This window comes from Apis mellifera, linkage group LG1, assembly GCF_003254395.2.
Source record: "Apis mellifera strain DH4 linkage group LG1, Amel_HAv3.1, whole genome shotgun sequence".
NCBI classification, from domain to species: Eukaryota; Metazoa; Arthropoda; class Insecta; order Hymenoptera; family Apidae; genus Apis; species Apis mellifera.
In genome coordinates, this window is record NC_037638.1 from 2,180,368 (window position 1) to 2,191,779 (window position 11,412).

The 11,412-nt window shown below is 19.5% G+C and overlaps 3 protein-coding genes across 5 annotated transcripts; 1 reads left to right on the forward strand and 2 right to left on the reverse strand.

Moving 5' to 3' along the window:
• Window positions 1-777: 777 nt before the first annotated feature.
• Window positions 778-2,295, forward strand: LOC725638 (uncharacterized protein F58A4.6). Its single transcript, XM_001121467.5, has 3 exons — window positions 778-1,626; window positions 1,710-1,824; window positions 1,955-2,295. The coding sequence occupies exons 1-3, from the start codon at window positions 1,250-1,252 to the stop codon at window positions 2,216-2,218; spliced, it is 756 nt and encodes a 251-aa protein (XP_001121467.2). The 5' UTR covers window positions 778-1,249; the 3' UTR covers window positions 2,219-2,295.
• Window positions 2,296-2,888: 593 nt separating this feature from the next.
• On the reverse strand, window positions 2,889-5,789 carry LOC724901 (bleomycin hydrolase). 2 transcript variants are annotated; one of them, XM_006559838.3, is made up of 4 exons: window positions 5,490-5,789; window positions 4,708-5,021; window positions 3,794-4,621; window positions 2,889-3,288 (listed from the first exon to the last, which is right to left on the reverse strand). In XM_006559838.3, exons 1-4 carry the CDS (start codon window positions 5,497-5,499, stop codon window positions 3,073-3,075), a joined length of 1,368 nt encoding a protein of 455 aa, XP_006559901.1. In that variant the 5' UTR covers window positions 5,500-5,789; the 3' UTR covers window positions 2,889-3,072. The 2 variants fall into 2 exon arrangements, with proteins under 2 accessions (XP_006559901.1, XP_001119959.2); XM_001119959.5 differs by having other exon boundaries at window positions 4,708-5,024; window positions 5,490-5,744.
• Window positions 5,790-6,683: 894 nt separating this feature from the next.
• LOC551574 (polymerase delta-interacting protein 2) lies at window positions 6,684-10,088 on the reverse strand. Of its 2 annotated transcripts, XM_026442212.1 has the most exons (7): window positions 9,859-10,088; window positions 9,319-9,474; window positions 9,153-9,252; window positions 8,528-8,869; window positions 8,167-8,262; window positions 8,007-8,085; window positions 7,344-7,546 (listed from the first exon to the last, which is right to left on the reverse strand). In XM_026442212.1, exons 1-6 carry the CDS (start codon window positions 9,948-9,950, stop codon window positions 8,053-8,055), a joined length of 819 nt encoding a protein of 272 aa, XP_026297997.1. In that variant the 5' UTR covers window positions 9,951-10,088; the 3' UTR covers window positions 7,344-7,546; window positions 8,007-8,052. The 2 variants fall into 2 exon arrangements, with proteins under 2 accessions (XP_006559902.2, XP_026297997.1); XM_006559839.3 differs by lacking the exons at window positions 8,007-8,085; window positions 8,167-8,262 and adding an exon at window positions 6,684-7,053 and having other exon boundaries at window positions 7,341-7,546.
• Window positions 10,089-11,412: the final 1,324 nt, after the last annotated feature.

Consider the following 11,412-nt stretch of genomic DNA (forward strand, 5'->3'; position numbering starts at 1 on the left):
TGTGTGTATATATTATTTTGATAATAATTCTTAATTTTAAATATTTTATATTATTTATATTTATTTTATATATTATTAATATACTTTATATCATTATATATATATTTCGTTTACGATAACCGTTGATGTATATACAATGATAAACAACCAATAAGATTGCATCATTTAAAATGGTTAAATAAAAAAAAATGAAATAATATTTGTTAAAAAATAAAATTTATTAACAAATATTTTCAATGTAATAAATTTCTTAAATCATGTTGACATATATAAATATTTTGCACAACTATTTTTTAATCAATCTTATTTTACTACTGTTATTCTTTGTATTATAAGATATATACAATTTCGTTTTCTAAACTACATCTTTTATTTACCGAAATGTAATTTAATGCAATTTAATCTAATTCATTTTATTAAAGAATTATTATTAAAGATCAAATAATTCATATGTGAATAATTAATAAATAAATATTTAATATTTTAAGTATTATGTATAGATGGCATCATGAATATTATGTATATATATATATATATGTACGTCAATAAAAACTTAGATTTTAATAAATTTTATAACTAAACGTATAAAAATAAAATTATTATTGTAATTATTGCTATTCGAAGATACGTATGTATATTCTAAATAATATTTAATCATTTATATTATTGAAAATTAATATAAATATATATATTTTATATATTTCTTATAATACATTTAATAGGAATTCATAGTACATATCATAAAACTTATATATATTTATATATATATATATATATGTGTGTGTGTGTGTGTGTGTAAGATACTTAAACTTAAGTTTAAAAATTAATGGTTTCAAAAATGAAAATGCTATTGTTTTAATTTTAATAAGTAACTTGTATCATTTTAATGTTATCATCTCTACCATCTTGTTATCATTAACACGCGTATATCGAATCAATTTCTAACCTTAAATTGTTAACTCAAAAATTTGTGTAAAAGATAAGACATAAAAAAATGTTTTGGAAATGTTAAAAATAGAAAAAATCAGTACAATTTTTTTACAAATTAAATACTGTCATCAAATTTATTTATATAAAATTTATAACCAATATTTACAAAAAACGTATAGTGTTAGTGGAAACAATATTTGTGATACAAATTTTTAATATGTATAATTTATATTATTATATAGTAATGACTCCATGTATAATGAAGCAATATTGTCATTTATTTAAAAAATCATTTATTGTCATATATTGAATAAAAAAAATGGATGATTCAATAAAATTAATTATACATAAAGGCAGCACAATTTTCGATAGCATTATTATTACATATTATTCTGTGATTAAATACGAACAAAAAGCAAAAGAAACTAAAAGTATATATCAAACAAATATTAATATGAACAATGTCAATGAAAGTAATGTAGTACAAGTTAATAGAAATTCTTTAAACAGAAAAGGATTTAATGCCTATATTATATCAGCATATATCACAACATTAATAAATTCACAAACATATCGAAAGGCTGCATTTAAAAAATTATTGCAATATTTAGCATATAAATTGTTAAATAAAGTAGATTCAAAAATGATTCTAATAAAATTGCGAATGCCAAGAAAACAATTCTTAGATTACAAATGGTAAGATTTCAAATACTGATTTAATCAAAATCTTTTTATTTCAATATTATGAAATTGTACAGTAAAATGAAATTTAATTTTAGGAATCAAAGAATAACACAAATAGCAATGGAAAGAAGAGAAGTTGATCATGCTATGTCTTGGTTATCTACTTTAGGTGGAGCATTTTCTGCTTTAGGAGAAGAATTTCAATATTGCGTAATTTTTATTCTTATGAAATATATTAAAAAATAATAACTAAAATTTGATTGATTTATATAGTAATTTTTGGAATAATTTAAAAAAAAATATAAAATTTTATTTAAACATAATATTTTTTCTTATGCAGGCTGAAATAGCAGGAAAAATTTCCATAAAACAATTTGAACTGGCGCTTCGTCTTAGAGATCCTTTTCTAGTTGCTCGTTGTAAATTATATATTGCTTTAAGTTTGATTCAACAAGGTCAGTTAAAAACCCCAAAACAGATAGTAAAGCATATTTATAAATTTTCTATAAATCAGAATGATATTCGTTTACAAAATATGTGTCAAGGTATATGGGCAAAACTTAAATATTGTTATAAAATACAAAAAGAACGGCATAAAACTTAGTAGTCAATATTAGTTTCATAAAATTTTTAAAAATAGTTTAAAATTAGGCTAATTAAATTTGATATTTATGTTTAAAAATAAATAATATGAAAATATTGTTTTCAAAAATGTATTTTTTGTAATTATTAAATAAATGTTAATAAAAAATAATATTATATTCTATTAAATTAAAACTAATAAACATATATATTTTTAACATTTTTATTAATCCTCATACAATTATTAAGTCTTTTTAATTTGCAAACATTTGAAACAGAAATATAATATATGAATAATATTTAAATATGAATTTAAATGCTACAAAATTTCTTGAAATTTTTTAAATAAATTTCATGGCTTTTATCATGTATGAATATTTCTATAATGGAATTTTTTTGGCTTCTCTGCATTCTTAAATATATTTAACTTACGTATTTAAATGTTGTGTGTGTATGTGTGTGTGTGTGTGCACGCGCGCGATATTTAATGTAATAAAAAAAAAAAAAAAAAAAAAAAAAAAAACCAGTTATTATTTGTAAATATATCTAAACTATAAGTTAAAAACGAAATTATACACATGATCATCTTAAATTTTAGGAACTATGTTAAATATACAGTTTTAATATTTTATTAATTACAGCAATATATATTATTTTATATCTGAAAGAGCATTAGATAAATCAAATCATAATTTAATTCTCTAGAATTATTTTAATTGTTGTTAATGAACTATAAAAGTGTTAAAGTCTTATTTTATTGTACTTTTCTGTACCAATGTGCTTAAAATTTTATTTGATGTTCAATTTTTAATATTATATACACACTTTTGTTAACTAAAATATTCCATCTTGAAGTAGTTTAAGCTTACATTATTATCAGTGAGCAAGTGTACCCATAGGATCCCATGCAGGTAAAGTTATAGGTTCTTGTTTAAATACATCCAAAACATTTTCGGGTACTAGTTTTCTATCAATGACTGCTTCAAAAACAAATTCGGAAAACCAATCAGCTGTTAATAATAAATATCCTTTCTGTCCTTGATCATCACCCCAAGAATTCTCAACTCGAAATTGTTTAATTTTACCTTCATTCTAAAAAAAAAAATTATAACTTATAATTATAACTTTCAATAAATAATTTATGATATATTAAATATGAATATGTACATATTTCTTTAATTTTTAATAATATTAAAAAATATTTGATATATAATTTGATGCATATAATTTAATCAAAAGTTTATCCTGTACTATACTTGAATTATATAATATAATAATAATACATAAATTCAATAATAAAAAAATACAAATATTATATATATATATATATATATTATAAATAATATAAAATTATAGTAAATTTGTGAAAAAAAATTTAATTTTTTTTTAAAGATTTTACTTTACATAAAATTAATTTTATGAATATAATAAGTATTTATATATTTGATCTAAACATTGAGTTTTAATTAAATAATATATTATATAAATAATACACTATATAACTTTTTAAATAAATAAAAAATGTTTTTTAATATAAATTGATAAAAAAAATATCAATATATTTGTATAAATTTTTCATAAAATTTTTTTAACTTACATCAATTGAAACAGCTGTCAATGCCATTGCATGAACCATCATGGAATCTCCATAAAGTAATCTATCTGCTTTTGTAAGATTAACTTGGATATCAGTTCCAAACATTAATTCAAAATCATATGCTCTCATATCTTGAATACCTTGTTTAGCTATTAATCGTTTGTTTACATCACATCCAAACCATACAGGTTCATTTTGTTTTATACTTTCTGCACATAATTTCATTAATAATTCAGGTGGTTGATTATTATATAGTGTAAGTCTTCCACCCCAAACATTTCCTAAACAATCTATGGTATAAAGTTTTCCATATGGATTAGATGGTCTAGGATCAGTTACTAAGCATACTTTATCATCTACATTATAATAAGGTTTCACATATTTTTCATAAAATTCTACTGGTGAAATAGGTCCAATGCAATTATAATTCTTTGCTTTATCATAATATTCCCAAGTAATTGTTTTTGAGGGTATACCTAAACAAATACCAATTATTCGATAGATTACAACCATTTGTTCCAAAATCTGAGCTTCTAATTCTTCATCTGTTGCACCATGAGATACTAAATCTCTTAAAACTTTGGAATATTCTCTCAGTTTACTCTTTAAAATAGTATTCATGCGTGAACTAGACTCGCAATTATATGATTCTGGGAAACAGATTTTAGGAACAAGACCATGTCTATTTATAAGATTGACAACCATATCCCATTGACCTCCATCACAAATAGGATCATGTAACAAAAATGAAACTAATCGACCTTCTACTGGTTCATTTCTTTTAGCAGTTTTTACAATATTATGTAAAAAATAATTACACCGTTCAATCTATATAATAAAAAATATATTTATAAATATAAAAACCTATATATATATATATATATTATGCAATATTATTAATATATAATAAAAACCTTATCCCAAAAGAATAAATAAGCTTGGCTAAACTCAAACTCATCTAAATTGTATTGCTTCATAAAGGCACTTCTTATAACATTTAAAGTAGAAAATATCCAGCATCGACCAGAATTTTTTTGATTTGTAATAGGTTTTCCTTCTGTTGCAATCTTGTGAGTAAATACATGTTGTGTTTCTTGCAAAACTTTTCGAGAAACACAAACTTCCAAGGGATTAGTTCTTGTACATACATTTTGTGCCAAAGTATTGCGATTATCTTCATAAAATTTTGCACGTAATTGATTTAGAATTTCTGATGTTAAAATACCTGCTGCTTAAAAATAAAATTAATATATAATTTATATATATATAATATTTAATTTATATTAAAAAAAATATTTAATTTTTTTCTTAACAAGTATAACAAAATATCTTAACAAGTTTCTCTAAAATATTATACATTATATCTTAATATAAAATATGTATATATTTTTTATCAAAAATATATTTTTAATTTAATTGAGAAATTATAAATATTATAAATATTCTAAAAAAAACTCTTTCGTTTAAATATTTAAAATCAGAAATCAATTAATTTTAATCTTTTTGAAAAATAAACATTTTATTAACAGCATTTATCATAACAGTTCATAAAAACAGGGAGTGGCTAAACAAAATGTAGAACTTAATCTTCGCTACGTCGAAAAGTTCGATTTTTCTACATATGTATTACACAAATATCATATTAGAAAGAAATATGAAAATTAAATGTATAAATATAAATAAAAAGATAACTCACAGGCAACCATCGTTATGTACGAATCCTTCTTGCTTTAATTTTAATAGATTCGATTAAAAATTTCGACCAAGTACTATACAAAGTTCAGAAATCACAGAAGCATACCACTTTTGTTACATGCATTTCATTCGTTTGATAGACGGAACAAGAAAGATAATATTATCTACTATAAGGAACTAGAAAGAAGTCTGTGAGACGGCACAGAGGCAAAGGGAATATTCCCCTCCTTTAGTCACTTACACACGATGTTATATGATCTTATCTGTAGATGTGATACTTTTGGCCAATATGCGTGTCTATTTGTACGATTGTATTATCCTCATTAGAAATAACCAATCAAACTTATATTTTTTTTAAAAGATTTCTTTTTCATATTAATTTATAAATTTTTAAACAAAAATATAATATAAGTATAAATATTTATATAAAATTTATATTTATAATTTAAATAAAAATAAAAATATATTGTAAACTAATTGAAAAATGAATATTTATATTTAATAGAAAATAAAAGAGGAAATAAAATTACGATTTAGTTTTGGCTTCAATTTCCAAAATAATAATTTAAAAAAAAAATAAAATATTTTAATATAATTATGGGAAAAAAAAGATTTGATTTGATATCATAAAATGCTTATACATCACTTAGAATATTATGATTTAAAATATATACATAAATATATAAGTAGTCAATATTTGTACAATATATATATATATATATTTATATATTTATATATATATATTTTTTAACCTCTTCTATTCTTTTAATAGTTTAATAAAAAAATTTTTCACTAAAATTAAAAAAAAAATATTATAAATTATTGACTATATTATTGAATATATAATTTTTTGAAAATTTTAATTTTACATAGAGGAAATATTAATTACAATTTCAGTATAAATTAATTCAATTAAGTATGAACTAATAAATGAAGAAATTTAATTTTTTTATTTTCGAATATATAATGATATTTAATTTAATAAAAATATTACTTAATATTAAATATTAATATTAAATATTTAAAAATTTAGCTATATATATCATATATTTATCATATATTTATATATATGTCAGTATAAGCTTAATATACATGAGATTTATTAATCTTACATTGACATTTCATAAATTTAAAAATATTTAAAGAAATTATATTTTTTTTATTCTTATATTAATTACAGGATGAACAAAAAATGTATCTATACAATTATATTTTATTTATATGCCTATAACTGAGCTTATCTAAAATAACATGTTAAATAATACGAAAAAATTGTTTGATATAAATTTACTGTATACCAAAAACTACACAGCTTAAATTCTACTCATAGTATTTATAATCAAATAGTACAACCAATATAAATATTGCTATATAAGAGTCATATATATCAAGTTAAATTGTTCATTAATTTTCAGTATATCAAAATAATTATTACTTCTCATAGGACGTAACATAATTAAGAATTCATATTTGAAGGTGGTTTTTCTATTTTTGATTCCAAAGAAAATGGTGGAATTCTACAATCAAACGCATATCCATCTTCTCTTTCCATTCTAAATGTACCCCTAAAATGATATCATATAATTAAAATTTTTTTTAAATATAGAATTAACTTAGAAAATTTTTAACAATTTTATTTTATATTTTTTTTTATATTTTTATAATTAATTTTCTTTTTTTTCATTTAATTAACAGTCATTACAATATATTTTATGTAAATTTAAAAGAAATAATATTTTATTAAATTTGTTAATTTTTTTAATTTTTAAATGAAATGAAAAAGATATATGAAATTTAAATACTATTTTATTATTATTTTTAAGAAATAATAAAATATTAATAAAATACATACCACATATGTCCACTTGCAGCTTGTAAACTCACATGACTACTATATTGAAAAGCAGGTAACATCTTTGATAAAACAGGTTCCTGACCAACTACTCCTCGTCCTCGCACAGTTTCTAACGTACCAGAAAGGCTAAATATCCTCCAATGTCTTTCACGTAATTGTACGCTCAAATCTCCCAAATTTTCCAGACGAATGCAATAACGCCACTAAATATTTTATTTAATCAGTGTAGAATTATTTATCTTAAGCTTGACCAACTCATAATTCACGATATTCATGAATTTTATAACATTATATTTATAATTTTATAACATTGAAATAACAACTTTATAATATTAAAATAAATTTACAAAAATTAAACAAATATAATAAATAACAGATATTTAAAAAAGAAATAATATTGAAATTAGATTATAATATTTGATTATTTTTATTTTTTAAGTATTACTTCAATAAATATAGATTTTTTTCTATATTTTTATATTTTTTTGTTATGCGTGAAATAATTAAAGTTGGTCAAACTTAACTTACATCTTGTATTATATAATATATAAAATGTTAAAAAAATCAATTTAGAATATATAATATGTAATATTGTAATGTGTAATAAATAGTATATAATAAATTAAATAAGAATCCTTATAAATACATAGATCAAAAACTCACCAGTTTTTGAGTTACCAACAATTTTGTATGTATATAAGTAATGTAACTATCTTATGAGCTTCCATATGTTGTATGCAGCCTGAAAACAAAGAATTCTCTTGCAAATTTTTAATATCTATCAAAATTATATCTTATTCTTGAACTTCCATATGTTGAATACCTTATAACTACTTACAGAGCTGCAAAGTTTTTCAAATTTCCAAGTCTTTAACAAGTTATTTGATAAGCATCCCAGATCTTTTAAACCTAAACATATCTTTTAAATCATTTAGTGATGAAGAATATACTGTTTTTTATAAAATTTCATAAAAATTAATTTAGTAAATTTAAATTGAAATATGAGAGTATTTTCAAACATAGAACATATACTTATATTATTAGTATACAAAATTATTGGTAACTCAAAAACATATGAGTTTTCATTCTATATGTTTGCTAGAATATTTTCTTAAGTTTTCTGTTTGTAAATTATTATATAATTTTAATTTTTATTTTTTAATATTTTGTATTATAATAGTTACCCAATGTGCAGCTGTAGCTTGATTTCCTCTATAACCCATATAAAATGGAATAACAGTAACACGAATATTTTCAGTAGTTTCTTTATGTACATCTGATAATTCCAACCATGGATGATTTTTTTTTTGCCATGCTCTGAGTGTTTCTTGTGCCACAAAACATGGCTCTTGATTTGGATTATATGCTAAGAATTTGTCAAATAATTCATGCTGCAATGCAGTTTTTTCGTTTGTGGTATAAGGTAAAATATCTTCATGAGCAACATAATCCAATCCTGGTACTGTATATAAGCTATGACTGCTTTCGTGATTACTCAAAAAGGTTACAGCTTCTGTTTGAGCACGCTACACATGTAAATATATGACAATGATTTATAATATTAATTTTTTTTCTATATATTTATATATAAAAAGATATTCTACTCTAGAAAATTAAAAAATCTAATTTCTATATTTTTTCATTTTTGTGAAGGAAATATTTTTGAAACGTTAAAATGAGAATATTAATATTAATTATTAATAAATATGTTAAATTTCTTTATATAAATTATTCTTTTTCCAATACTTGATTCAAAAATAATTATCTAGATTAAAATATCTTTTTGTTATATTCATTAATTATACTTACTATAAAAGGATAATCTCTTTGGTCAATTAATACCTGATAAAATGTATGAGTTCTTCCTTTTACTTCTTTTCCCACACTATTGTAATGATCATTTGTGTTTCTGAATTAAAATAGAATTTTTATATAGTTTTTTAATATAAATTTAATTATTAAATAAAAAATTTACCCTTCTTTTTTATTTGGAATATCTCTGTCATAAACCCGTGCTGTCCAAGGAAACAATATTACACCACGATAACCAAATACTCTGTGTAGAATTAATTGACCAGTTTCATATTTTCCTTGTAATTTTGGTGTTTCCAATTTTCCTACTTCTGCCAATCTATAATATATTATAACTATATATATATAATATATATATATATCTTTAATATAATCAATTAGTTTAAATTTTTATTAAAATATATAATAATGTACTAAATTAATGTTTTTTGTTTTTGGATAATACATAGTTATATAATATGCATTTATATATATATATACATATGAAATAAATTAATATAATACATAAAATTATACATAAAATTTTTAATTAATCAAAATATCTTTAAAAACAAAAATTATATAATATTAACAATATATAATTATAATAAAATTTAATTTCATTATATACATATATGAAAAAATATATATATATTTGTGTATAGATATAGATGTATTTAATATTTTACTTTATTGAATTAATGAAGTAATTTATAACGTTTACCTAATATGCCTTACGTGATACAAACAAATTTTTTTCGGTACTTTCAATAAATAGCATTTTAATTTACAAGTAAGATTTCGTGTAAGTGCCATACTTTCTTGAAAAATATGTTTAATAAAATATAATTTTTAGTTTAGATTGTGCGATACTCGATCGAAAATACATGATAATGTCTTCTTGACATTTTGGTAGTTTTTTTACTACGTTACAACAACGAAGATCATGTGTTCTGTTAGATACGCATTTAGAAAAAAGGTGACTTCTCATGAAAGCATAATATATGTCCAAAATAATGTAATATCGTATAAATATAAATAAATATAAATATAAAAAATAAATATAAAAATAAAATATAAAAATAAAATATAAATATAAAAAATATAAATAAATATAAATATAATTCCTTGAACTTAATTATATAATATTTATTTTAATTATTTTTACTATAGAAAAATTTAAATATGATAATGAAAATAATGAAATATAAAAAATATAAAAATATAAATAAATGAAAATAATTTAAATAGCAAATATAAAAAATATTAATAAAATAATTTAATATAATAATTTTTCTATTAATTATAAAATTATATAGAAATATATAATATAATAAATATTTTTATAATATAATATTATATTTTTATAATATTGTAAATAAATTTTAGTCAAAGTATTTTATGTTAAAATATCAAAAAATTTTAATATTTTTTATTATAAAATTTTTTATAAAAATAAAATTTTCTTTAAAAATAAAAAAAATATATATATAATACAATTTTCCTAAAAATTTTTAATATAATAAATAATATAAATGATATTTTAAAATTCTTAATCAAAATTATGTTAAACATATTTATAAAAATTATTTGTATTATAACTATTTTAATTTTTAATATTAATATTTAATATTTTTTTTAGTATTATATATATTTTTATACTATACTATAGTATGTAAGTATGTCACGTTGCAATTTGTAAATTCACAAATTCATTTATTTCTAATATAAATATTATTAAGTTTATTATTAAAAATAAAGCATAGATATTCAATTTTTAATTGAAATAAAAAATAATAAAAAAATTTAATGAAATATTTATTATTTCATGTTTGCTAAGTAAATTAAAAAAAAACTTGTAAAAATATTTTTTAGAATGAATTGCATGATACATAAATATTTTATTTCGATATGTAGAAATAATATTAATTTTGATACTTATAGAAAAATTAATACTGTTTTCACATCATGTAATGATGTTTTAACAACACATGTATTTATGACAAAATTCAGTTCACAGTTATATCATAAAAATTCATTACATACTACCAAAGTTCGATTTAAAGAAATTAAGTCTAATTTAAAATTATTTGAGAATCAAAATAATTATTCTTCTGTTCAATTGAAGAAAAGACCTAAAAAAAGAAAATCTCTTTCTACAAATGAAGAAATTAATACTGTAAGTAAATATATTTTCTAATAATTATTTTCTATAATACGTTTTCTAAAATATCTCAATATCTAATAATAAATTTATTAATTAATAAATTAATTATCT

Bases quoted from the DNA above. Each gene is read 5' to 3' on its own strand.
- LOC725638 (XM_001121467.5), top strand. From the start codon at position 1,250: ATGGATGATTCAATAAAATTAATTATACATAAAGGCAGCACAATTTTC. The intron at 1,627-1,709 runs GTAAGATTTCAA...ATTTAATTTTAG, and splicing joins CAATTCTTAGATTACAAATG to GAATCAAAGAATAACACAAA. The intron at 1,825-1,954 runs GTAATTTTTATT...TTTCTTATGCAG, and splicing joins GAGAAGAATTTCAATATTGC to GCTGAAATAGCAGGAAAAAT.
- LOC724901 (XM_001119959.5), bottom strand. The intron at 4,622-4,707 runs GTTTTTATTATA...TTTATTATATAG, and splicing joins ATTTATTCTTTTGGGATAAG to ATTGAACGGTGTAATTATTT. The intron at 3,289-3,793 runs GTAAGTTAAAAA...TTTTTTTTTTAG, and splicing joins TGACAGCTGTTTCAATTGAT to AATGAAGGTAAAATTAAACA.
- LOC551574 (XM_006559839.3), bottom strand. From the start codon at position 9,950: ATGGCACTTACACGAAATCTTACTTGTAAATTAAAATGCTATTTATTG. The intron at 9,475-9,858 runs GTAAACGTTATA...AATATATTATAG, and splicing joins TATCACGTAAGGCATATTAG to ATTGGCAGAAGTAGGAAAAT. The intron at 8,870-9,152 runs GTAAGTATAATT...TTACATGTGTAG, and splicing joins AAAGAGATTATCCTTTTATA to CGTGCTCAAACAGAAGCTGT.